The sequence below is a fragment of the Megalops cyprinoides genome, chromosome 20 (assembly GCF_013368585.1).
Source record: "Megalops cyprinoides isolate fMegCyp1 chromosome 20, fMegCyp1.pri, whole genome shotgun sequence".
In the NCBI taxonomy this organism is placed as follows: Eukaryota; Metazoa; Chordata; class Actinopteri; order Elopiformes; family Megalopidae; genus Megalops; species Megalops cyprinoides.
Genome location: NC_050602.1, coordinates 22,628,489 through 22,656,460, shown reverse-complemented (window position 1 = coordinate 22,656,460; position 27,972 = coordinate 22,628,489). Strand labels below are relative to the sequence as shown.

Genomic DNA, 27,972 nt, shown 5'->3' with positions numbered 1-27,972 from the left:
GATGTGAATTGGCCTACCTCACCGAGGGATAACGTGGAGGGAAAATGAAGGAAACCCAAGAATCCAACCTTTCAGGGCTCAATTTTTCACTCTGCACAATTCTGGGTAAACCTCTTTGAGTCTGGACTGAAATTGTCTGATAGGTATTATTTGAACCATGAGCATGTGTCTTCTGCCAAGCCATCTAGACCCTTTAGTCAAAACTAATGATCAGTGGTGTCAAATACTGCACTTAAGTCAAAAAAAAAGACCAACATCGAAACGTGCTTTGTCATCTGAACAGAGCTATCACTTAGATTTTTTTATTTCTGTATCAAAAGAGCTGTAATAGGCACATAACTATTGTGCCACCCCTTCCTCTTGATTTTTTTTTGTAAGAAAGGAAGTGTTAGAAATAGCTCTGCAGGTTTTCTGCATCTGTTACTTGTGAGGTATGACTATCTTCAACATGGATAGGCGTAGAACAGGTATTCATTACTTCATGGAGCTAGCAAACATTTAGAAGATGAAATGGTGAAATCTGACTTGCCTATCAGAGAGACATTATGAAAGTTGTTATGTGTTGGCCCAGTAAAGCAAGTAGCATTGTCTGTCTTGTAAGAGTTTACATATGCAACAGGTTTTTTTTTTAAGTAAAGAAATGAAGAAAGTTAATGTTAGTAAGTGTGCAGGGTATAACCAGGAACTGTCTCTGAAGAAAAATTCAGATTGTTTCACTTATCCTCTAAATCAGAAAAGAAAGGGGTTTTTCTGTGACAGGAAGTGATCTCAGAGCTCACTGGCTGTCCATTTGTGCTTTTCTCTATGACTTCATGTGTCTGTGTGTCTATTATTGGACCAAAGTGAAATCCTTTGATTACTAATATTTTTTATCATTTAAGTGGGCCAGTTAAGTCAAGAATATTTTACAGCCTTACACTGTAACTGTACACAAGAACATTGCAGAGAAGCTACACATTAAGGATTCCATGGTCTAAACCATCACCATCCAGCAGATAAGAAGCAGGCAGAAACTTTTTATAAAATTAGAAAAGTTAGCTGAACTGCAGAGTAGGTTCTCCTGAGTTGAGATGTGACAGTATTCACTGTTGCTGTTTCAAATGCAATCAAGAAGTGATCACAGAGCCAGATTTTGTGGGAGAAATGTTCAGCTATGGGTATCTTGGCTGTCTGAAATAACTAGGTCCTGGGTTGATGATGAATATGAGTACTTTCATTTCAGACAAAATACACAGACTGAAATTGGAAATTTGAAATGGGTGATCTTCTCAGTTAATATTATAAAGGTTCAGTACTTATGAAGGTTCAATACTTAACTATTTTAACAAAACTTTAAAATTGTGATAGAAAGTTTGAGTAGGACCGTGGTTTATACTCTGTTTAAACTGAGCCAGATTTGTGAGCTGAAGCTCAAATGAAGAGCAAACCAGTAAAGGCCAGGCTTATCAGGGCACGTTCCAAAAAAAAGTCATGATTTTACATACAGCTGGCACGGAAATGAGAAAACTGACATTTAGCTGAAAGGCTATACATATCTTCTCTACCACAGCAACAATATATGAAAATCCTTCCCTTGTTCAAAGGGCAGCCTCACGTATTACATCTAAACATGGGGACATCTTTGAAAATGTAGTCCTGGAAAATATAACTTTGCAAGCCTTGCCTGCTACCTGAAGGTCTCTAGTCTGGCTTACTTAAAGCCCCCTTTCAGGGGTTTTGTGACTTCAGGTGAATTTGGGTGGGGCAGGGATGGTGAGGAGAGGGGGGCGTCTTGGAAATATTGATTCATTCTGTCAGACGTTTAAGCCAGGCCAGCAAGGATGTCAGTTTTGCAATCAGTCATTCATTGATTTATTTGCATTGCTTGATTAGCTTGGGAATGAATAATTGATAGGCAGTTTGACGTGTGATGCAGTGTGATTGGTGAAATTGGTGATGGTTTCACTGCTTGCTGCAGTCTGTTTTATTCTAGTCAAGTGCCCCCTGGTTTGATAAAAAAGTGTGAAATAGGCTATCACCAACAGGGGGTACAGAGATGGTCTCAATATGGCGTGCAGAATTGCGGAAACCAGCGAACAGCGGTAGAAGGCAGCTCAAGGTCATTGCAGTGACCCTCAGTGCTACAGCAGAGAGAACTGTTGATTTCCACTTTGTTTGTTTGTTTTTTTTTCCCCTCCACACTCCTCAAAAAATTAAATCTACTCCTGCCTATTTCAGCACCGCAGCCGGTACCAGGCCAGATTTTAATTTCAGAAACTGCTCATGTATGAAGTTGCAGCACGAAGACGCCTCAAATTCCTGTCTTTCTACACCGTGCAATTTTAGCAGGGCCCTGGGCGCAGGCCGCTGAGGGCTTATCTGCAGAGCTTATTGTGGGGAAAACGCGATGCTGTGTGATTTCCATAGCGGCAGCCGGCCTGTGTTGGGAGGACGAGTGGGGTGTGTACTCAGACAGGGAGAGGCGTGCATTTTTTTCCTCCGGCTGCATTTCGCAGGGCTCGACCAAGCTCTCCCGTCTGCTCTCTGTCTCCCTGAACTCCCCTTTGTGTGTGAAGTTTGCTTGGCTAATGGAACAAGGCCTAATGCCCCCCCCCATGGGTCTGCAGGACCACTCACTCTCAACCATCGACCGCACACATCGAAAGCCCTCTTACTCAGGGGGCTTTTATGCAGACCATCAAAGAACACAGTGTCCACATTTGGTGCCCCGGCTTCTTCCTGGTTGCCTGCTCCGTGAGTGATGGATAGTGGCTTTTCGTGTTCTTCCAGGCACATGATGGGTGAGCCGACGTCAGAGGCCCAGTCATATGTGGACCAGCTGCCGGTTGCTGAAATAATTCATCAGGTGAGTTTCCAGTTCACTTGCCTTTGTGTCCGTGTGTGTGTGCGTGTTTTTTTTAAAAAAAGTGTTCAGCCTGTGTTTTAATGTGAGTTTGTATTCTGTGTAGACACAGATTTTTATTTAGATGTTCTTTAGTTAAGTTGTTGGGCCTGTGTGGAGACAAATTTATGTTGTTGTGTCTGTGTAGAGGTTTGTGTAGATTTTTTTGTGTGTGGGTTGGGTTGTTGTGTCTATGTAGGGTTTGTGTAGGTTGTGTAGGTTGCTGTTGAGGTTGTTGTATTTGTGGTGATGTAGGTGTTGACGCAGAGGTGTGTTGCATTTTCGTGACTGCAGCCCTACCTTCTTTCCTTGTGCTTCGTGCTGATGTAACCCTGTGAAATGGACACAAGTGTACAAACGCCAGCACTCTGGGGTCGCCCAGGATATGAATTCTGTCTGTTTCATATCCTGAGCGAGGCCAGCTCTTAAATCAAAATTCTCTCCTTCCTATCCTGAGCTTACCTTTGCCAGTAGACTCATTCTGTGTCAAATGATGTAAGGAGAAGAGGTTTCTACACCAACCGTCTCAGAACCTGCTGCCATGAAATCAGACAGTACGAAGTGATGAAAGATACCCCTCAACCGTTTTTGTGAAACTGTTCGTTGGTTGCATAGATAAAAGTAAATTAATTTTGACTAAGGCAGCTATCTTTGTGATTTTCCTGAGCTGTTCCAAAACAATGACTCAGATTTTACTAATTCAAGGTTAAGCTGCAGAGCATCACCATGAAGGCTGGTTGTAACTCAGCCTTTTAAACGTAGATCACTACCTGAGGCACACCATTGTGGGTACTAGAGAGTGTGGCATAGTGGTAGGAGCAGGTTTTGTAACCAAAAGGTTGCTGGTTCGATTCCTCGGGGGCACTGCTGGTTTACCCGTGGGCAAGGTACTTAACCCACAGTTGCCTCAGTAAATATCTAGCCTTATGAATGGATAACATGTAAAGTTACCTATGTTAGTCACTCTCGATAAGATTGTCTGCTAAATGACAATAATTTAATGTAACGTAAATGAATGCAGCTCTGTAATGGTAAGATGGTGATGGTGTCTCTATGCACTGGCCTTGTGTGAGTGCGGCTCTGTAGCAATCGGTAAGATGCTAATGGTGTCTCTATGTGTCATGTCCGGTTAAGAGCATCTGCCAAATGACAATAATGTAATGTGAGTGTGTGAGAAGTGGCTTTTCTGGCAGGACAGTTGTGTTTGACTGGGACTGCCATGAAAGAGGTGGAAAAAAAACCAGCTACGCTTTTACAAAGTGCATCTCTCTCATGACTTAACAGCACTGTACGTAAATGCTTGCAGCAAGGCAGCAATATTGTTATTACTTGTTACCCACAGTGTGCAAAGAGCCCGGGAAACGCTGCTCTGAAGTGACAGCGCTTGGCATTATTAAAAAGAGTTTACATGGCACAGGTTGGTTTGCATTTCATAACAGAGACTAATTCAGTCCTCCCGGACCGGCGGCGTCCAAAAGCAGTTAAGATGGACCATTTGTCGTGATGCGTGTGTTCCTCCCAAACCTCATGCCAAGGAAGTGGCAGACGATCCGCTGCCCAGAGTCTCAGCCAAGCTGGAGAACATGCTGGACCCGTTCCCTGCATTCCACCATTGCCAGAGCTGAGGGCAAAAATGACCCCGTCTCTTGCATGCATAGTACATCTAAGGTCTTGGCCATGAAATATCTCATTGATTTAGATCTGTGATGATGAGAGCATACAGCTACTACTACTAATAATAAAAAATAATAACGACAATTTATTGAAACAGTACAGATTTCTCAGATTTTTAGGTTCTGTATATTTTGTAAACACCTCAGAGAGACTAAGGAAAATGCATCATAACTCTACCACATATGCATCATACAAGTGCATCATAACACTACCACATATAGTGTTGTGTGTATATATTTTTTTTTCTGATTTTTGCCCTGTATTAATACCTATAGAATAGTATGAAACATCTTGCAATCCCAGACACATGTACTCTGTTCAAACTCCTTTAATCCTGTAGATTTTAAAAGTAACACACATTACACATGACTCATCTGCGTTATTACATTTTAAAAATGTAACAGTGGTGTATGGCTATGCACTCTCCATAATTACAGTAATAATCAGCTGCCACTTGTGGAATATGGCTTTCAAACGACAGTGATTTCTCATGAAAAGACCATTGAGATTGTGATTCATCTCTTTATTTTGTAGGGTTTTTCCCTCTTTGAAGTGAAACCCCTGAGGCAGTCACATGTGCAGGGTGTGTGGACTTACTGTTGCTCTTGGTTTTGTCTTTTTTTTTTTTTTTTTAAACGGGATTGAAGTGCTGCAGAAATCGAGAACGTGGGTGTCTTTTCCTGGGTGCATGTTGTGTCGTGGTCACGACCATGAGCATCGTTAAGGTAGCAAGCACGAGGAGAGCACCATTTGCTCCTCCCCCACCACCCAACAGGAAGCGCTCACACATTCGCTCATTCCAGTTTTTTAATTGCAATTCAAACATTTTACTGTAAGCTCAGAAATTCCTGCATGGCATCGTCGGAAACGAGAAACGGAGCAAGCCGTCCAAGAACCACCTGCAGGAGCCGTTTCAAACGGTTCAGTCTCGTGAAAGCCGCAATTAACAAAGATACTGCGTTTTAAGTTTAAGAGCAGAGCCAGCCAGGCGTTAAACTTAATAATAGTAATGATAATGCATCCAATAATCCAATTCATACATTTTATATGCCTCTGAAATCCTATTTGTATCTTATCAGTGTCCCCTGGAGCGCAGGGCTTTGTACAAAAGGTGACGCTCACCGTGACTTACATGTATGTATACTGGAAAGGCTCAATGCTGATTTATGCCTTTATGAAGTACACTCATAGTTTCTACCGCATGCCATCATTAAAATGCTCTGATAAGGCCATTTATTGCAGAGTACTTCAGGTGAAAGGAAGAAGCAATTCAGAAACGACTTTCAAAAACGCCGCACACGTAAAAAAGAAAGTGCCCAAAGATGTGAGAAATTTCTGTTAAAAAAATAATAATAAATAAATAAATAAACGATGTGAGGCAAACGAACAGGACCGCTCTGACCACGGTGTACCTAAGTCCTGAATGAGCAACAAATGAATGTCATTTGAGCTAACATGAGTTCTGCATACGTGCAATGAATGCATGATAAGGTGGCTTGATTTTTCTATGTATTTTTCTGCTTACTGCGGTGTATTTACTTGCTATGGTGCGTGTTTCACCCAAGAGGCTTATGCATAATCTGTCTGCATGAGATAAATCCTCAAAAAAAAAAAAAAAAAACTAACCCGAGGGCTTTCATTTTGGGAAATGACAAGTTAATGGTAGGTGCCGTCATGTGGGCTGCCTTTCCAGCAAGCTCTTTCATGCCTTAATTCTTCAACTTCCATTTAAATCAGGCAAATGCACAAGACACCTGTCATTTCCCCCTTTTTTTTAACACCCACCCCACTGTCAGAATGGAAAAATAAAGTCCTGGGAGTGTTTGGGATGTCACCGTGGTAACTACTTTTGCAATCTGTCTCCCTCTCTCTCTCTTGCTCTCTCTCTAGTTCTCTCTTTTTCTGAATAAATAGCTGATTAATGTGCTGGCTCTCTGACAGCTGTCTCAGGTCTGAGATGAGGTGAAGCTTGCCCTGCCTGGGGCGCAGTACGTTCAAATCAATGCCGCATGGCAAAGACTAAAAAAAAAAAAATGGCTCCATTGAAGGTGCAACACTTTTTCTATTAGTTTGTCTTCCTCTGATGATTTCTTTTCACAGCTCCATTCTCTGACATCCAGTTGTTGTTTATAATCTGTGACAGTTTGACATTTTACAGTCTGACTTTGGAGAATTGTAGGCGTTGCTGAAAATGAACAATTATAACACCGTTTGCCCTGTTGGAAGGAATTTGGAGATTTGACACGGCCTCCACGGTTTGCGTCTAGCATTGTGAACGGTGATAGAAAGTTGGTCTCTCTGTGCTGGAGCACTGCTTTTACTTGGTATAGTGGAACTTCTGTACCTTTAGTTTTGGAGGTGAGAATGCTGAAGAGGTCTGCTCTGTGCTACTGGTTTTGCAGACACCAAAAAAACAGGGGACGTCATTTTCATCAACACCTGTGTATTCAGCATCAACAACAGTATAACTGTTCATAAAATGAACTGTAAAACCAGAAGTTTGGCCCTCGATGCAGTGCATGGACGATCAAGCCAGTTTACGAATAAAGAGAACCAGAGACGGCACCAATACAATGGGAACACACTCTGGTTCATCCAATCAGAGCGCTTCACCGAGTGCTTTGCAGTCTCTCGCAAGTAAAAGATCAGATCTCACAGCTGATCAGATCTCGTCGGCTGCCCAGACATTCGTCAGGCTGGTATAGCCGGAGACGTGCAGTCAAGCTCCCCTCTCTCTCATCCTGTCATGTCAGCTGACACCGCTGTCTGTCACACCCCGTCCGTCAGTGGCCTTGCAGCCACCCCAGCGCACGCTAGCGGCTGCCGGGTCACACGTTCACACGTTCACACCTCCTGCTCTGGGAGGTCCTCCAGCCCCGGGTTTGAAGCCTCCTCCAGCATCTCATCCCTCCCTGCCTCCCCAGCTAGCCCCAAGCCTGTTTGCCTAGATGCCACCATGCCGTGGCTCTGGCGCATTACATTATTGTCCTTTAGCAGATGCTCTCACCTAGAACAACTTACATGTGTTACAGTTTTTACATGTTATCCATTCACACGGCTGGGTATTTACTGAGGCAACTGTGGGTTAAGTACCTTACCCAAGGTTACAGCAGCAGTGCCCCGGCAGGGAATCGAACCTGCAACCTTTCGGTCACAAGCACAGTTCTTTACCAATATGCTGTTCCACTGCCCTATCTGACCTGTATGTGATGTCTCCTCAACTCAGAAATGTGTTTAAAATCCTCCGCACTCTGTCCGCGGGGCGGGGTTCGTGCTCCTGCTCGGGGGGCCAGGGAAGGCACCTCGGGCAGATGGCAGGAAGAGCGATTAAAAAAAGCGAGCTGCCGGCGCGGAGAACACGGCTCTCAGCTGTGCCCTCGTGTGTGAAGAGCCACGCTGATGGATTAGAAAAGATAACAGCGCTGTCAGACCCTCCCCTGCGTGTGAGCGCCAATCATGGCGTAAATCTCCCGCCTGGGCCGCCGCCGAGGAGCGTTGGAGGCCCTCGCAGCTCGCTGATGAAATCCCGCTCAGTAACCAAGGCGTTTGAAGTCTGCTTTGTGTCATACTTGGATTTTACTTTGATGCGTAGTTAGGGCACTGAGGGGGCGGAGACAGTTGTGTCAAAGGTGTCTCCGCAGAACCGTGTGTGTGTATTGCCTATTGCATGTTCCATTACATTATTGTCATTTAGCAGGTGATCTTTTCCAGAGCGACTTACATAGGTTACAATTTTTACATCCATTTATACAGCTGGATATACACTGAGGCAGCTGTGGGTTAAGTGCCTTGTCCAAGGGTACAGGGGCAGTGCCCCAGCAGGGAGTCGAATCAGCAACCTTTCAGTTACGAGTCCTGCTACACTGTCTCCTTGCCTGTGACAGTGACGACGACTGCTTGGTGTCTTTTCATCCCGTTCTGCTGTCCTACCTCCCTGTCACAGACCGCTCCTCGAGCAGATGGAGTTATTCCACCTAATTTCCGCCCAGGGTGGTGATGAATGAGACCAGTGGATCGGATCCTTGTAAACAAGGGGGAGTGAGGCGCCCTAAAACGGCGGAACATGTGTTCAGGGTTCGACACGGGGGCACAGGGAAAATTCGGGTGGAAGGACATTAAAACAAAAGACGGAATCATTCGAGGGGATGGACTCTGAGGAGGAGGCTGATACTTTTATTCCAATCATGCTTCTCGTTGTCGTTGCTGCGAGGGCGCTACAGGTTGGTGCAGAGCATTCTGGGAAGACCGCACAGGTCTCTGGGTTCATCGGGAGGACAGACTCACAGATGGCGGCGTTCCCAGCTGGCCCTGCGGTGCTCTGCGGACGCTGCCGTCGTGTCACGGAAACGTCCCGAGAACGTGGCGGGATACCTGGAATGTTCCGTCCGCCACCGTGGTGGGCGGGTTCACTCCCAGGCTAAATTATTTCCACCCTCGCGGTCCTTCTGTGTGAGTTCGAAAACACAGACATGGCGTATATCCAGGTAAATTCTGGGCTCTTGTCTCAGTTTTGGTAATAATTCGAAGGAATCCTTACCCATGCCTTCTAAACTGCTGTTCTAGAACCTGTCCCCTTGTGACATAACTGTACAAATAAAATGCATTGCAAAACACTTTGATATTGCGACATGCTCACGAAATGATTGGAGCTTCAACTGTGCCATATTAAAGGCTTTATTTGCCATGTTCCTCTCAGAAATGGAGCAAGTGGACTCCATGGAGAGAGGCTAAGCAGCTGGCTGCTTTTTTGCGCCTCTGTGTAAACTCTGAAAGGTGTGCTTACTCACCAGACGCCTGCATATCGATTGAACCCCTGCTGAGACACCACACCATTGCAGAAATTCACTTTCTGATAAAGCGGTGGAGCAGAGCTGTAGAGATTTTTTTTTTTTGAGGTCAAAGCTTCCATCTCTGAAAGAGTGCAAATATTCTCCGGGTGCCTGTTTAATGTGGGCGGGTAGATCTGGAAGTGTTTGGATTTGTACACAGAGTGGTGGGTATGGTAATGAATGAACAAACTCAGAGCCATGTGTGCTGTGCTGGCACAGTGCATAGTGTGACTGCATTTGACTGCGTGTCACCTATGGCAAAGCGGACATCAGCCACACGTCCTCTTTGCCATAGTACTCTCCCCTTAGGTAAAGATCTTAATTCCTAGTTTCACACCTAGGACTCGAGGCCTGGATTAAATCTGCCATTTTGATGAGTTTCCAAACCTTTAATACCTGTCTAATCAAGAAGTGCTTAATTGAAGTCATTGTTTCTGGGGGAAGCATTTTTTTTTCTTTTTGTCAGTACTTCTTTTTTTTCCCACCAGTAATTGTCATGTCCTCTAGCACGTATATGTGTGGTCTCCATAGGGATTTGCCTCCTTTCAGTCAGTGTGAAAAGCTCTGCAGCTCCGCATTCATCTTGATTACAGCTTCGGGGGGGGTGGGGGGGCTGCTGAATGTTGAACACCACCACTCCTACAATAGGACCAGCATCGTGTGCGGAATTTACAAACAAACACTCTCCCTGGCTAAGATAACCTTTCCACATGCGCCTTCTCTCTCACGTCAAAAATTATTACTTATTATGGAGTCCCTGTTAAGACACGGGGACGAGGAGCAGGAGAGTGTGTGCGTGCTAATGTGGAAGACGAGAGTGTAGTTAATGTTAAAATGCATATGATTATAACCTCGTGTGTGTGTGTGTGTGTGTGTGTGCATGTCACTTGGATTGTAAAGTCTTTCACTTTAATGCAGGCAGCCCAGGTGTGGTCTCAGGAAACAGTTGACACTCTGATAATGTTAATCCACAGTTCAATTTAAAAGCTTTGTTGTCCGTTGAGTAGGGAATTAAATGGGAATTGGTGTTATACTGTGGCTTGGTGTAAATCCAATGCAGGCACCTAACACCGCATAATAAATCAGTTGAAATTATGAGAATGTAAATGTGCATTGAGCTGGTGTGCGTATGCTTATGATTCAGTTCCTACACGGGAGCTACAGTCTCACCGCCCTACCGTTGTCCCGATCTCACAGAAACCCAAGCGCAAGGACTGGCATCCTCCCGACGGCTTCATCCTGGGACTCTGGACCCTCATCCTGCTGGTGTTCTTCAAGACCTACGGCATCAAGCACCTCAAACACATCTTCTGAGCCCTTGGGGACCGGGGGACAAAGGCAGGGGCTGTACCCCAACACTGGACTGATGATAGCAGCCTGCCTTGCTCTCTCCCTGGGTTTCGCTGCTATAGGGTGGGCAGGCTGGTTAGTACATGCACAGGGACCATGGCCTTTCTGTGGCAGAGAGGGGCATGGAGGCGGGGTTGGCTATGTCAAGCCTGTTCATGTAAGAGTGGACAAAGAAGACTCTTCTTTCTCTTCTCAATGTTCTGTGCGTCAGTTTTTTTTCTTTTCTTGTTTGAGATGTTGAAAGGGTTTCTATAAAAAGGGGGAAAATGGAGGAAATGAGGCAGTGAAAGAGTAAAAGAGTTGCGTAACGTGAAGAAAATTCAGCTCAGAGGAACAGACGGGGCATTGTGGGTAACGGTCGGCCTGAGCCTCTTCTTTTAATGGAAGTCATTGTTCATTAGCATCGTCCATCAAACGAAGACTTGTATGTATTTCCTGTTCGAACTGTTCTTTTTTCTTTTTTCATAATTTATTGCGTGTTCTGTTTTATGCACTTTTGTGCCCCGGTTCTGGAATAGGCATGACGAGCTGCCTGCCATATGGATCGAGCGCCCATAGATGTAAATTTAATTTCACTGAAAGCTTCCCTGTCTCCTTTGTTTCGGCAGCAGGCTTTTACGTAAGAGACTGAACTGCGTCTTGAGTTGTGAAGTCGCTCTGAAATGCACTGAGGCTGGAAGAATACGTCCGGCTCATTAAAGATGACGTGGGCAGGACTGTAAACGCGCCGCTTCATGGGGTGTAGGTGCAGATGGAGTGCGATGGTACGGCTTTCTGATTTAACGGATAATCCTGTTGGATTACCTATCAGTCCGTCATCCATTTGCAGATCACGTTAGTGTTTCCCCCATAGCGTTTTGTGCAGGGTGTTTAGGCCAGTGTGACTAAGTCCAGACTGGGTAAGAAGGTCCTCCTGATGCCCTCTCATGGCTTGGAGGAAAAACAGATGAGGAGGTTATTGACATCATATGACGGGCCGATGGCAGCTATGCACGTCTAACACTGCCCTCTTATGCACAGTGAATGGAGACCGTTATTGGTTGCTTCTCCCTTTTGTTTTTTTTGTTAGTTTGCTTGATGTTTAGAGAAGAGATGTTTAGAGAAGACCGACTCTAGTCCCTTTCTGGAATATCTGATGTCAGTGATATTTATTGTTTTGTTCTTTATGGATCTGGGATGATTGTATTAAAGATTGAGGGAAACATTGACAGTTTAATTTTTGACTTTGCATCCTTTATTATTGCATGGATAGTTGTCAGTGTTGTCATTTGTCAGTGACAATTTCATCACATGAAACAAAACACACTTTTTTTTGGACCTGTCAGTTGAGCGGGTTCACTTTGTAGCTGAAATAACGCCATTAGACACCAGTCTGTAAGTGGTTTGACCTGCTAATACAGTAATTGCATAGAGCACAGGGGGAAGAAGACTGAGCCCAAAGAGGTCTGGTTTTGTTCATGTGTCTTAAATGTTGCTTTTCCTGCTGTGCTTCATCAGATCTGCCATATCATTTCTCCCACTCAAGGAAATTTGAAGCATTTGAAAATTTCCGAGCCCCAAACATGCTTATGAACATTAGCAGGGAATAAGTAGGGGTTATTATTTGAGCAGAGATGACGTCTTAGTTGGTACAAGCACATCTGCCAATGCCGGTTTCGCTCCTGTTCGTGGACCCTGAAGATTCAAATCAGCATGTGGCCAACACTCACCCTCTAATTGACTATTGATTCATTCACGCTATATTTTGTGATATTTCTGCCATAAAATCCCTTTTTGCTTTCCTCCGAAAACAGCCTGAGTGAGGGCACTTCCCTTCCACCACATGATAATTGCGTTCAGAATTCCGGTCTTGCATCAACCCAAAATCCCCCTCATCCTGTAGCACCCTGTAGCACCCTGTAGGCAGGAAGGGTATGGAACCTGAGGTCATGCCATCCATGACCTGCTCTAGGTTAAAGAACTGTTCCTGTGTAAGGAGGTGGGAGGCTTTTAGCTGAACCTCCCTTGAACGTTGGGCGTTGAATGAATGCCCCTTCCCATCAATGGACTTCTCACAGTCTTTGGTAACTGAGCTGTACCTGTACCTTTAAGTTCCAGAGATGCAATAGACTGCTGCTACTCTGAGGAGTTTTTTTATAACAGGTGCCAAAAAAACATTCGGGAAAAAAGTAGAGACTAAGAAATCTTGAATTGCGATGAATTGACATAATTCATAATTACCTTCATTTGCAAAAAATGGCAAAAAACAAGCCCACAGAAAACTCCTAGGTGTACTTCTACAGACCTGGCGGATTTTCAGGTGAGCTTTTGGCAGATAATGCAGCTTCTGCTGTCTGGCGCCAAATTGGCAAGGAAGCTCTCCGCTATTAAGTCCAGCCTATCCAAAAAGACTCTCTATAATAACAGTCATCACAGATTTGAAATGACTCATTTCATCCATACAAAACCATGGGTACATAAACGCAGCATATTATAATAATGGGAGAGGTGTTTACTTTGTACCTCTGAATACAAAATCTGAAAGCACTGAACTTGCAGAAGAAAATTGTATGCACATCTGATTATCCAGTTGCAGATTGTAAAATCAATGATGAATTGGAGGCACATTATTGCACATTATTAGGGCACTGTAAATCAGGATAATTTTATGATGACTTATTTTCACTGAACCTACTCATTTGAGATAACAAGGCCACTATTTTGGGTATTGATTATTGACAATTGTGGTGACATGAGGACATATTTAACAGCATCTTAATTTTGGAAGCATGAAGTATGTGCTTAAGGAGCTAAAGTTGCTTTCTCTTGAACATTTGTTGTATAGTATTTATGTTCCCTTAGCATGTTTCAAAAGAAGGAAAAGTCTACATTTTGTATGACCAAGGATAGGCCTGGTTTCAGGTAGAGGTTTGTGGGTCGAGGTGGTGGAGCCTTACAGAGAAAGGAGGGGTAATAGATCAGTGCAATAAACTCCAATCTGGATTATTTTTAGCCCTCGCACATGATAAAGTCCTTCCAGGGGCCCTGTGTCGTTTATAATCATTTCAGCGCGCAGGGTCAGGTGAATGCAGCAGAGAACAGGGCGGAGAAAATCACTGGGAGCTAACGACCGTAAATGGAAAGGCCTTCTCTCCCAGATAAAAGATATTTAAGTCCCACTCTCTGTTGGGTTTGATAATATGGCTTGGGGGCGGGGGCTGGGGGGTCTCCCCCTGTACGGGCGAGTAAACACTGCCCTTGGAGTGAAGGGGAGGTTGTTTAACTCGCAAACAAAGCCTGCAGATCCCATTTGGCCAGGCCGCTTTTGGGGTTATTTGGGGAGACTGCAATCTATTCCTTTCATACAAGCCACACGTTTAATTGAGTCACACAAAAGCTGAGAAAGACACTGTTGCACAGAATATTTGTGGTTCTGTACAATGGTTTCATTACAGTGAAAACACGTTCCTTTTTATCAAAGTCGATATTTTACATTTTTGGAATACAGTAGGTTTTATGAGGTAGTTATTTTTAATTATTTGCATGGATTTTATCCTTTGAATTTTAAATTAGTTGTTTGCTGGGATTTCCCAGAATTCAGTGCTATGAGAGATATCCCAAATTATTTATTTTTCAAACTAACACACACCCAAGTATTACAGGGAGAAGACATATCTTTGTAGAGAATCCAGTTTTGTCTGTTCACAATACAACTGAACAAGCTACCATAGTAATAAGTAAAGCATCCAATGGAAAAAAAGTAGGATCTAACTGGGTAGGATGTTTCATTATATTGAAAAGTATAGGTTTTAATGCTGTCATTTAAAATAAATCTGCTATCCATTCCGTGAAACATCCTTTGAAAGTGTTTCATGGGTCATTGGTGACCACTTACTGCACATCCCTGATACTGGCCATTCAAAGCTTTACTCCAAAGTAATGACCACGAATGTACTTGCTCTTGGAACACATCATTTCAACACTGCCTATAAACTTCCTATAAAAATACAGGGAAGTCCAGCATTTCTGTATGTTGCTAGTAAATCTGCAGCTGGCTGTGAATGTGTTTTGATGTCCAGACCCATCAGTATACCAGACTGTAGAGCCGGGCTGCTTTGTGGGGCAGAAGCAATAAATGTTTCAAAGCAAAGGTGGGCGGGTACGTCACTCTGGAAACGTCACCTCTGTGTCTGTGTTCTCTCAAACACAGGAAGCAGAATCCTGATTGATGTCACTTCCCATTGCTTAAATTCCTGCCGAATCCGCCATGCCATTTTACAGTTCTTCCTCCCTAAACATTTCATCAAATGTGGGGGAGAAAGTTGCAAAGGGCCCATAAATAACAGCTTTATTCCCCTGAAGTGCATGCGTCTACAGTGAATTAAGTCCTGCAACTCGTTTTTTGGTCCTTTGCATAGAGATGCATTTTAAAGGATGTTTTACATATCTAACATATGCACTCACACACGCTTGGCAGTGTTGCGCACATTGTAAATAATGTATGAGATTCAGCCCTGCCAATTAGTAAACGGTGGCTTCAGCTTATAAACACAATTACAATTCTGTGTATGTAACAAATATTCCTCTTCCTCTCCCTTTCGCTCAGAGAGAGATTGGGCAAAGGTAGAGAGCAGAAAGTAAATTTGTTCAGTTACATTATTGTGTATAATTCAGTCCCGCTTTAATACAGTCCCTATCTGAGTAACACGTTTTGACTCTCTCTGGATATATCTGTGCTGGAATGAAGAATCTATTTAATTACATTCTCAACACATGTGGAGTGGGAATACTGAGAGTTTTAAACAGAGACAGCCCACAGGTAGCTCATTTCTTACAATCTAACAATTTTTCTACCCAAAATGAAAATGTTTCACAACAATGGATGGAGAGCCAGACAGCCAGGGACTTAAATAGGATCTCCCTCTAGCACTATGAAAATTACTGTGTATAAGCGATGTTATACCAACTTTATGAAAAAATTGACACAGTCTGTTAGTAAAATACTAATTATGTGGAGTCATTGCATATGAATATGAATGTAATATTTCTTAAGATCATAGCTGTCAAAAGCATTAAATGGTTTTTGCTCCAACAGTTTACCAAGACCAAATGACACTGAGTCTGTATCTCTGCTTCTTCAGCATGGAGTACAAGTTAAATGTTCACCTGTGATTTATCATTTGTAAAACTGTAAAAGAAAATACAGTTGAGATATCACAGCTGGAAAATCAGACCCAGAGTCTGAGAGACCTCCAGGCCTTCAGCAGTATTCTAGGCTACACATACACACAGTTGAGATCGTTTGGTGCTAAGCAAAGATGTTGTTTGTTGCCTTTGTCAGAAGTGTGTCTCTAGGAACAGGAGTGGACACTGCTGTTTGAGATGCAAGGCTGCATAATCTCCCAACACCGAGCCATTGCAAACCTCAGGCCGAGGAGCTGAAGACCTTGTATTATGTGAAAAATGGTGTGGTGGACGACAGACTCCCTGTCACAGTCGTCATATCAAATGAAATGTCCAGACCAGGCTGAGAAAGAAAATGGAAAGAAAAATAAATATAGAGACCACAGGAGTTGTGTTTTTTTCTAACTGTACTGTATTTTTCAAGTGTTCTTATTTTTACATTCAAATGAAACAGATTTTTTCTTTTTGTTTGGGTGTCTTTCCGGCGGTTGGTCAAAACACAAAATAAAAATATGGGACTGCAAAAGTGTATCAAAATATTTCTCAGAACTTCAAATGCATAAATATTCTTTTATACGTCTTTTTAAAAATTCTTTGTCTTCCATGTTGAAATTTCATTTGCAAATCGACTCGTATTTGATTAATGTAGATTTCTCTTGATGATTGTTGGGACTTAGATGCTTACATAATTCAAAACAGTTAAAAACTGGTCTGCTAAATGATTAAATTGTTGATTCAATCTTAATTTCACAAATTATTCAAAATAAATAGCATAGAAAACAGTTGATCATTATAAACATAGCATAATACAACACTGTTAAATCAAATTCTCTCTCATTCGGGATAAAGAAATTGGCACATTCCAGATCCTTCTCATAACTACCTATCTCCGCAATCCCAGCAGCACTCAGCTCACACATAACATTCTCACAACGTTTCCATAACCCTGCCGCAATGTTGTAAAAGAGCTTTAACGTTACATCAATGCTACAGGAACGTTATGAGCTGGCTGGACAAACTGGTGCAAAAACAGAAACACAAACCCAAACTCAAACCCCACGGCTGTGATATATTGAACCCCACTGCAGCCGCTGACAGTACAAAGGGGAATAAACGGAGCCTCATTAATCACCGGAATAACTATTTACCGCTGTTTTACTTCTTGGGTGGTAGCAAAAGACTTGGGGTCAAAAGACATAACTCAGAGTGAGTTTGGGAATGCGGGGGGCGGGGGGAGGGGGGGGGGGGTGGAGGGCATTCAGAGGGGGTGAGGACTGTCCTAAAAACATCATTATATGGCACAGGCTAGTCAGGGTTGGTCCTGCCCATGCAGTCTGACTGTCAGCGGCTAAATGTGTACAGCAGCAGTCCAGCGAGTCACGTGTGCCCGGCCACGGTGGAGCCTGACGGGACCGGGGTCACCGTCCTGTTGGCGGGAATCTCTTTGGGGCTCCAGTCGGGCTGGTAGAAGTGGATGTTGAATGTCCGGGCCCAGTTGGCGAAGACGCGCTTCTCGGTGATGAAGCGGTGGTGGCTGCCGCGGCGACCGCGCTCATGCGAGATGTACATGGTGCACTCGTCTGGCCCCGAGGGCTCGTAGTAATGGTAGGGGACCGAGATATGGGCCGGCTCCCTGCACCAAAGAAGAAGAAGAAAAAGAGGGAGAGAGGGTTTGAAGGGGCCTTTCGTTTCATCCTGGACTGATCTCATCAAAGCGGCTGCTGTCCCTCTGAAGCCCACACAAAGCATGCTGGGTAAAGAGAGCACAGCACTTGATAGGCCAGGAAGACAGCTGATGAGCAAATCAGTTCCAGCTGGTTGTACACATGAAGGGGACTTTTGGCCATACATGCATACATACATATATAGTAGCATGAGGGTAGTCACCCTAGTTTAATTCTGACCCAGCTTTCAATACAAACTGGCAAAATTCAACATGAAATATCTGAGCAATTTCATAATTTCTGCTGAGATTTCACACACCATCTCTGACCACCTCTGCAACAGATTTCGACCACAGTTGCAAAAATCTGTGCAGTAGTTGAATGAGACAACACAAATACATTGACATTGGCAGGAAAATAATTTACTGACCAGCTAAAATTTCAAATGATTTGAATAAAAGCAGTGCCTCTTCATTAGTATATTCCACCTGATTTTACTCACAATAAATATAACCAAATATAGGACACGTGTCTTTTGTCTTGACATGACTCATGAAGTGATATATATAATTTTTTTATTTAAAAATTTGGTAATACTTTTGCTTGCATAATAAAGTATTAATAACTAAATTATAGCCGTATACAATCATTAGCAAACATTGTTTGTGTTATTTTCAATAAATGATATTAAGGGGCAGGTTTGTCAGACTGGGAAACTGTTCAGTATTGCAATCAACATGGCCTGATTGTTTGGGAATGACATCGAGAGCAGCAAGATGCTAATCACAGTGTTTGGACAGGGGTTTATTACAGGGGTGAGAGAGATGGTGCACACGCTCAAAGGATGAAATGAGTAAATCTTCTACTTCTCATGAATCCACTGGATGAAAACAAACATCTAAAATATGAGAACCAACACAAGACTAAAACAAAAACTCCTGTTGGGGAAAAAAATCTGCCTTTTCACATATTTTTCAGATTTTCCTGAGTGTTATCATGCTCTTGATACAGTTCAGGATATAAACATTGATGCAGCATTTTAATAAATGTTGGTGGGATTTTAATAAGCATAATAATCTTTGTAAACTGCATCATCTGAAATGAGGACTGCCAGTACTATGTCAACTGGAATTTTATGATAAGCTTGTCATTCTTTTTAATAATGTTTAGTGTAACATTACTGAATGTTTATTAACATTTGTTAATGTTGCACTAGACATCAGTCATGTATTTCACAATTTTATTACTATCATTAGTCATGAATGCTTTGTTGAGCATTTATATTTTGACCGTATTCTGCAGTGAACCATATTCCACGGTCCTTGGCCAAATTCATTCCAGGGCCTTCACATCTCTGAGCTTTACCATCTCAAGGGAGCACAAGTGAAATAACTTTTCCCAATGTACTGGCCAACAGCCCGCATGTCCTGTCGATCGGAGACAGGCGGTCCTTCAGGGTGGTGATTAAATATTGAATGAAGAGGGACTCGCCTGCAGAATTCTGGAGGAACCATGCCGTAGACGTTGATCCTATCGCACAGTTCTAGTGCGATGGACATGGTGAACCAGCCTGTGCTCAGCCAGGAGTTGGAAATCTTCCTGAGAGAGAAGAAGGAGGGTGAAAGAGAGAGAAAGAAAGCGAGAGAGAAGAAAAAACAGATGACTAAACCACACAGAAGGTGCATTTTCAATGAGGTAACTCAGATGCTTAGTTACAGATGACATTTTGCTGCAGCTAACCTGCTTTCAAAGTGCAAATATTAAGACAAGAATGAATACATGACTAAACAAACAAATACATTTTATTCTTTTGAGGAGGTCCTCATTAATCATTAAAAAACAGTATGATAAACAAAGTATATTAAATTTTAAAGATATATTTGTCATGACAACAAAATCTATTGAGGCTCAAGTAAAATCAGAAATATGTTTTGACTGCATTATGCTTTTAATAATGTATACAGGAGTGTGATTTAGCTCTTTGTTCAATACTGGTTAATGAAGGGATCATGCTGTAAAAAAAACAACATAAAATCTGAACATGTGATTAATTTTGAGCCTCTGATTGGTGCTAAATTACATGTCTCTGCTTGCTGCAATCACATTTATCATCTCTATGGAAACACACCCCTCACCTCTGTGTAATTACAATGGTATTTGTTTCAGAGGCGCATCATTCTCAGCTGGCACTAAATTATCAATAATCAGCAGAGGTGTGCCAAGCTCTGGACACAAATGAGCACTTGTTAGAGCCATGGCTATTTTATGAGTATAAGCATAATAGGAGCAATTAGGTCAATTATCTGTACTTGGAAAGAACATTTTTCAGATTGCTAGCCAAATGGGCCATTTGGACCAAAAAAAAAAAAAAAAAAAAAAAACCATAATGGCTGCATGTGATTTCTCAATAAAAAATGTGAGCGATAATAGCGATGAAATACTGGTAAGCTGTCAATCAAACAGAGAGTGCTCAAAGATAAGGATGCATATAATTATTTTTTGAGGCACATCATTGCAAGGACTGAAATCAAACAGACATGTTATAAAATCTTAGTTTGTAAGTCCTTGAAATGTAATTTGATACTGTGCTTGTGGTTTGGGTGTGTAAGTCTTCAATTTTATGCCATTTGCAAAGCATACACAACTATTTTATCATTATGTAAGATGTGGTGCAGATTCTCCTTTGAGCTTATCCTGGGGAGGGGTAGATTGAGTTCTGGAAATGCATACAAGGGCAAAACTCGACAAGCATTCTTTCTAGCTAGCTAACATTACACAATGAGCATATTGTAAGCTGGTTACCCCACTAGCTGGCATTACATAGTGTGTATATTGTAAGTTAGGTAGCTAGGTAGCTAAAATTAAACAGTGCCTATATTGTAAGGTTGATAGGTAGCTAGCTAATTATGTTACACAGCTCTGATATTTGCACCATGATTGCTGTGGCTTCCTTTACTGGTGATTCCTGATTTATTTATTATACATTTTGGGTTACATAATTTTGAAACTTACACAGGACTGCCCATTTTGGTGTTGTGTTCCATGTTTCTTTCTTTAAAAAAAAAAAAAAAAAAAATCTCTTTGTGCTTTCCCCCCAATCTATGCAGCCCTGTATTGGAATTTCGGACTATACATTAGGCTCACTGGGCAACACAAGTTTGAAGCTGTCAGATAATCTGATTTTTGGATACCTTCTCTCTGGCAGAAGCTGTCTATTGTATGTCAGCGAAATTGAACATAAACAGTAAAAACAAAAATAAAACAAACAGACAAACAAAAAAAAAAGATCCATGTCTAGAGGCCTGTATCCGTCTGAATTCTTGGATGAGCCATGAGTCTAACTGTGGACCTATAATTTGAAAGGGGTAGGCCACAAAGAGCCATTTGCATTGTTTTCTTGATGGATGTAAACAGAATCCACAATCATTTAGCAGGTTCTGATGGGAGGAAAGGAGCAGGGAGCCAGTGACATACTCGGTGTAGAAGGACAACTTAGCCACTTTCGCCAGGGATCGACAAAGGAGAAAAGATGCGAAAAGACAGATGACGGAAACAGAACAAGAGTGAGTGGCTGAAAGACCTAGCCTGTTTTCATCCTGAACACAAAACCGCATACACCGTACTGTAAACGGCCCACAATGAGTTTTTGTTCATTTTTTTTTATGTGGTCAGAGAACTATCTGTGTGGAAACACTGCTTTTGTATTGCTTTTATTCACTCTTATAAAAAGGAGTTGCTGGTAATAAGGGGAGATATTGTGATTGGCTGAAGTAGGAGGTTTTTTTTTCCCCACTTGCAGGATACAGCTTCTTCTTGCACATATGTAAAGTATTTGACACCTATAAATACATACACACAAAATGTCAAACTGTCTTTTTTTTTTTAAATACTTTTCTTTTTCTCAACAGCCACCCGCACACCTTTACTCTCAGACAGTATGTGTGTATGTGTGTGTATGTGTATGTATGTGCGTGTGTCTGGAGTACGTGTGTGTGGGTGATTCTGTCTAACCGAAAGTAGTGGCAGAAACAAACTGCTAATCATAGGGACAGAATGCTCTTGTATAAAAATAAGTAGAGGTGGGGAAAAGAAGACATTCTGAGTGGAAAAAAAGTTTCTGATTTTGAGGTCATCTCATTCCACTGGTCATTGCTCTGATTGGTCTGTTGGAGCAGGCCTATGTGTTAAGAGCAAGCCCGGACCAGCCAGCAGTTACGAGAGGTCTCAGTAGCAGAGAGCACTTCTATATTGATCATAAAATTCATCACATAAGACTAAAATAAACATGAAGAGGTATCCTATGGAAAAGCCTCTTCTACCTCATTTTAGAAACTTTCACAAAGTGTTACTGGATTTTTATTTTAAAGGTGAGGGAAGAAACACCTGCAGATCTTGCACAGATATGAGATCTGAAACCAGTGACATAGAATCAGGCCGTGCTAGCCGTGTACAGTGCATCTGTGAAACAGGTGTCCGCAGTCTGAGATTTTATCTTCACAGAACTGGTGAAAAACTAAGCTAAACTATTCACGCTCAGGACACTTTGATGGATAGCAGAACTGGCTTGCAGGACTCGTCACTGTTGTGGGGGACGGATTCTGATTGCGCAGGTTGCGATAAACCTACAGATACACCTCCAGCTGACAAAGAGCGATTACAGGGCTGCAGCTGGGTCCTCAGCCATCACCGGCCACAGTTCAATGTTCAATCCACCCATTCATTTTAAATCCAGTGTGGAGCTACCGAGACCCTGGAAACCCAGACAGCACACTCTGCTCCAGGCCAGTTATGTCATGACAGGGCGGTGACAAATCTCTTGAGAGCGTTCACAATGCGCGCAAAGGCTGTGGGACAAACTGAATGAATCTCACTCCCGGGGTGCCTTTGGTGACTGCATGCACGCCTCCTCCCCCTGACGCGGTGCCTGTAGGCCAGAGCTGAAGGCTACTCCAGGTGGTCCCCATGGTGTCGAGTCTCTTGTGTACCAGAACTCATTTTCGAGATGTCACACGCCAAAGCAAAAGGCTGTCCGTAATATCTCCCCAAACAAAGCACCACAACCTCAAGCTGCAGAGTGATCAATGAGCTGACCCAGTCATTCTGAGAAAGACACGCTGGGGTCTTTGGATATGAGGCCAGAGCCACAGGTAAGCCTCCATTTATAGCTTAAACCATGAGGGCGACACAGGCACCTTCGGACTGAACCAACAGCTGCAGGTTTTTTTGTAGGTCATAGAGAGGCTCCGGAGGATTTTATCAATAGTTATTCTCAGCTCTCTCTTTCTCTCTCTGTATATCTCTCACTCTCTCCCTCTCCCCATCTCTCTCCCTATCCCTCTCTTTCCCTCTCTTTTCCTCTCTCTCCCTCTCTCCCCCTCTCTCCCCCTCTCTCCCCCTCTCTCTCTCTCCCTCTCCGTCTCTCTCTCTCTCTCCGTCTCTCTCTCTCTCGAAAGCCTGAGGCAGTACTTCCACGTGCCACTCACCACTAAACAACAAAAGGCCCTCGGAGGAAAGGGGTGGGGGGGGGAGGGGGGGGATGGGTTGGTGGGGGGCTGACTTCACCTCGTGCTCTTAGCGATTCGCGCTAGGGCCTCTCGGTATCATGCATGCCTTCCTCAGAGTTTATCAGCGAAAGCCAGAGCCGGCACACCACGCACCTCTGCACACCTATCCCGCCGTCCCCGCCACACTTATCATATCCGCGCACTTGTGGGCTGCATTCATCGCTCTTTAAGGCGTGCTGAAAATACACCCGCCCGATCTCCGCTGGGAGCAGAAAACGGTGCCTTCAGAAGCTTCGGGCTTCCTTTACAGTCATTCCCCTCTGGATGCGTGTCCATGTTCCCTCTACAGAGGAAAGAGCTTAAATGATGTGCCATCTGCCTTTTTTTTCCGAGGCAGTTGGTCTCTGGAAGACTAATGCCATTCAGTCAGTCTGGATTTCCGTTTCCAACACATGGTGTGGCCACTGCGGTTTCAACTGTCTTGTGAATTCTTCTGTCACGCCACATCACTTGAGCCACTTGAGCTACACAATAATCTTTTGTGTGTGTTCTCCTGTAGAGGAGAAGGCAAAACACAGAAATGGGAACATGGCGATTGCTCAGACTGATGCTCTTTCGCGCCAGCGTATGTACTTAAATTGGCCTCGGAGGCCTTTCCACTCACTCTTACATATTACTCTCAGCTGTGCCTGTCGGGCTTGTCAGCCTGAAGAGCTAGCATATCCTGAAACTGCATCAAATTTGTCACATTTAATTTGCAAAACTGCAGGAAGCTTCTCCAAATGACTTGAGATTCACTTATGTCCCGGGAAACATCCAAGGCGGTTCAATTTAAATTAATTGTTGTTGAGTGCACAGAGAACTGTTTAAGTTAAATAAGGGAAATATATGATTGTGGCATATTTTTAATGAAATATTTAAATGCAGCAAGTATGTAGGCATGTGAACGAGGTTAGAGGTAATGTGCTTAACTAACTGACCCAAGTACTGTGTGTTTAAAAAATTGGTGGAAATACTTTTGTCGGGTAAGTGACATTCCTTCAGTCCTTTCTGTTAAAAAATAAAGCTGGTCAAATAGGCAACAAATAGTGTACTATTTCCAATACAGAAACATTTAAGCCACCATACGAAAGGCTGCCTTCTAGAAAACTGCAATAACTACAATCTACTGACATTTTGGCATGGTCTGAAGCCTGGCAGCTTCTATATGCCACCAGAGCACTGCACAATCCATGTGATTTAAAAGGGCAAAGATGTGGTCGAAAGGTGTTGATTTAAATACTGTATTGTTACTAAATGTATCATACAAAGTAGAGCTACACACCCTCTTCACTGAGTACTAATGAATTACTTTTCTACTTCATTGCTTCATTAGGTCAATTATTCAGGCCAAAATCACCATGCGTTCAAAACATTCACTGCTTCATTTTGAGGTTTTAAGGATCTACCTTTAAATCAATAATTCCTTCAGTTGATTCTTTTTGTTCCATTAATTTCATTAATTTTGATAAAGGCAAGTGAGCATACAGATTAGCTGCTGCAACACTGGAGTTGAGGGCTGACACATCACCCTGAAATTGTGAGAGTGTCGAAAGCGGAGACTCATAATATGTGTGACCACCTCGAGATGTGGCTTCAGTTATCACTACAGAATCTACCAGGCTTGTGATTTTTCTTGCTAGCTTGAACTGGAAATTATTAAGCACAGCGTAACTCAGGGGTGTACAAAACCACAAATGCTTCTACTCATTGCGATTCAGTTATTTCTTTTGGTATGGTGGGTGGCCAGAGACGAATCAAACAGCCACACATGCTCTTGTCAAGATCCTCATCTTCCGTCTCTGCCCAGTGTACTGCTTGCATCTTGTTGCAATTGTGTCTTTACTCTTCCATGGCTCTGTTGTTCTCTCTTACTGGAAGCAGCTGCTAGAGCATTCTTGTTGCATAGTCATTTCTCATTTACATGACATCTTTACCCCATCAGCTTGGCTTGCATAATCTAACTTGCAGAAAATTCATTGCAGCCATTATCATGTCTAAATCGGGGCTTAACCCAACCATAGGTTTTATCCTTGCACATTCATTTATAATTACTTTTTGTGAAGTATGCACTGTATGAACTTTAATCACACAATAATGAGTGTTGCTGGAACTTATTCATGTGAAATGATTTTCTGGCAGCAGATTCTGGCATCAGTCGAACGCTGAAAATACTGGTCAAATTCATTCACTCAAGAGAAACATTCTCACAATGTGGGAAATTAGCCTATGCAGAGTTAAAGGTCAGTATGTAAAACCAGAAACAACTGTTGACTGACCCACCCTTGATTAAGTGAAATTAGAGGAGAGTGAGACTACAGACCCTTTCAATCTGTCTAGTTCTGGAGTACCAGAATCATTTGAAAGCATAAAATAACATAACTCAGCCAATTAAAAGGTGAGGGAAAACTATTGGAATGCCCTTCCTTCATACTGAACCTTCTGTGCTGGCAGAATAATTTGAGTTGTCTGCTTGTGGCGGTAATGTTCCAAGACAGCGGCAAGGTCGTGATGGGGCCACCAACCGAGGAAGAGGGGGTAAACGATGTGTCAGAGCCGTCTATTGTGACAAAAAGGGAAGCCTGCCGCGCATACACAACACAGCACCCAGCGTCATTTGCCGAAGACTTTGCCGCTTTCAGCCTGTCAGATGAATGGGTTCAATAATCAAGATTACCTAGCCACTTCGAGCAGCACGCATTGATCTTTTGATTAGTGATGTCATTTTTCTTTGCTTTGTGGATACAATCAAATGTACCTGTCACACCCTCATCCTCTCTAGTTTACATGGTGAACTATTAGTCATACCATGAGCGCAGCTGCCTAATAAATCCCAGTTAGACTGGAACAGTTGGCAGGTCTTAAGAGGAACGTAACATGAGAGAGAGAGATGCAGCCATCTTATCTCCACAGCTCTCAGCAAATCACAACCGGCGCTACTTGGTTATCAGGAGAGCACCTCAATATTTAAAATAGCTGGTTTGACAGTGAATAGCGAAAACAGTTTCCCCAACCAAAGGGGAAGTAGCTGCAGGTGCCAGTCCTCAATCTTTAATTTACGGATAGGTCAGTGTTTCGAGTGCAAGGCGTAATTAGATCAGTTCAGGGAAGCAGAAAACTCTTCCATTTTCAACTGAGAACAAAAAAAACGCAGCCCCTGTGGATACATGCTTCCAGCTAATTATGGTATCTTAATTAACTCCTGGCATTGCACAATCCACGGTTCGCTTTGGAATTATGATTTAGAAGACTTTCAGAGGATTACCGTCTCACTCTCCATGTAAGGCTGATATTACATGTGCTGATAAAAGTGCTCAGATTACAGCTCCTGCCCCCACTGTATTAAGCAGAGCTCTCTTGATTGTCTCGGCATTGTCTCAACTTTACACCGGGGTTCCTGAATGGCCATTATTTCCATGCAGACTTTAATTGGCTCAGAGCTGCTTGGAGAGAAAATATTTAATAGTGTCTGTCTGCCTCCTACATACTTGCAATTGCTCTTATCTTTCCACACTTTCGTGACAATCCCAGAGCAGACAGCTTCATTCCCTTTCTCTCTTAGTTCTCCGACGCCGAAATTGTTTCAAACCTCTCTCAGCCAAAGCAGAGATTAAAACTCTCACTTTTTTCCCCCAGATTCTAAGCCTGGATTACCATGGCACTGTCATGGCCCATTTGGATTTAGAGGAGACATCAATATCACACAGCGACGAACCTCCTCTGTTGCAAACATGAGAAAAATCTGAATTCTACACTTGATTTTTCCATCTGTTCCATGTCTCCAGCTCTCTGGCTTCTCTGAAGTCTCCTTATTCCACGCTGTGTGGACACATCCCCCCACATGTTTTGATCTAAATCTCGAAAGAGACTTAGGAGAGATTTAAAAATCATTTTCTCTACACTTATCGTCACTTTCATACTGACCAGAGAGGATTGCAGGATGACCACAACAACATCAACTGGAAAAGAAAAACGGAAAATAGTATTTTCAGTTCAATCATTTCTTTGAACGTTTTTAGAGGTGACAGAGGATGTCTCATGCAATCATTTTTTGGCAATGAGAATGCCAAGGCATTACCATCATCTCTGTCATAGTTTCCCACGGGCATAAAGTTCTAAAGTTTTCTTTCTCAAAACGTGATTACAGTAGAATGTTCAATGACACTCAGGTGTCTCATGCTGTGGGGGTGCCTTGGAGTCCGTTTGCAGACCTCAGTGCACCCCCAGTTGTCTCCTTATATCCTGATGTCCACACAGTATTTATGACTTTTTCTGCACCCCCGTGCATCCCTCTGTGTTTTCTCCTGGCGCCAAGCCCAACGACAATTGCCTGTCTTTTCACCATAAACCAGACCCCCCCCCCCCCCAAAAAGCGCATGGTCGCATCGTGCACCTGTCCTTGCCGGTCTCCCTCTTGAAGAGCTCGTCGAACTGCAGCATCTTCTGCCGGGAGATGATGTAGACCCGGAGCCGGGGCAGCACCTGGTTCATCAGCCGCAGGTTGTTGTAGACCAGGCCCTTGCCGTCGCGCCGCATGTAGTTGCTGGGCCCCCAGAAGATGAAGACGGTGTCCTGGCTGACGTTGAGCAGCTCCTGCCGGCTCCGCAGCACCCGCTGCATGCTGGAGTGGGCCACCACCCGCAGGCTGGTCCTCTGCCCCACGTCCCGCCGGAAGCCCCTGGTCGGGGCGTCGTTCATGCGGATGACGCACTCCGTCCGGTCGATCTCGTCCCCGCGCCCGCCGCCCGTCAGGTGGCCCGAGCTGGTGACCAGCGCGCAGCTGTTGCAGTGCATTTTAAGAGGCTGAAAGGGGATGGGGAGATTGGGGAGAGGGCAGAGACAGACAACCTGCTTTAGCATCAAGTGTA

General features: G+C 43.4%; 2 protein-coding genes across 2 annotated transcripts in view; one reads left to right on the top strand and one right to left on the bottom strand.

The window, feature by feature from the left end:
• Positions 1-11,847, top strand: part of pigk (phosphatidylinositol glycan anchor biosynthesis, class K) — a 32,136-nt gene extending 20,289 nt beyond the window's left edge. The window contains exons 10-11 of the mRNA XM_036554475.1: positions 2,770-2,845; positions 10,582-11,847. Of these exons, the coding sequence (XP_036410368.1) occupies positions 2,770-2,845; positions 10,582-10,698 (193 nt within the window). The 3' untranslated portion in view covers positions 10,699-11,847. The remainder of the gene's footprint in view (positions 1-2,769; positions 2,846-10,581) is intronic.
• A 5,294-nt stretch (positions 11,848-17,141) lies between these two features.
• The window catches only part of st6galnac5a (ST6 (alpha-N-acetyl-neuraminyl-2,3-beta-galactosyl-1,3)-N-acetylgalactosaminide alpha-2,6-sialyltransferase 5a), a 33,371-nt gene continuing 22,540 nt past the window's right edge, over positions 17,142-27,972 (bottom strand). Inside the window, exons 3-5 of the mRNA XM_036554460.1 lie at positions 27,498-27,907; positions 19,053-19,160; positions 17,142-17,530 (exon numbers count right to left, since the gene is read on the bottom strand). Of these exons, the coding sequence (XP_036410353.1) occupies positions 17,275-17,530; positions 19,053-19,160; positions 27,498-27,907 (774 nt within the window). The 3' untranslated portion in view covers positions 17,142-17,274. The remainder of the gene's footprint in view (positions 17,531-19,052; positions 19,161-27,497; positions 27,908-27,972) is intronic.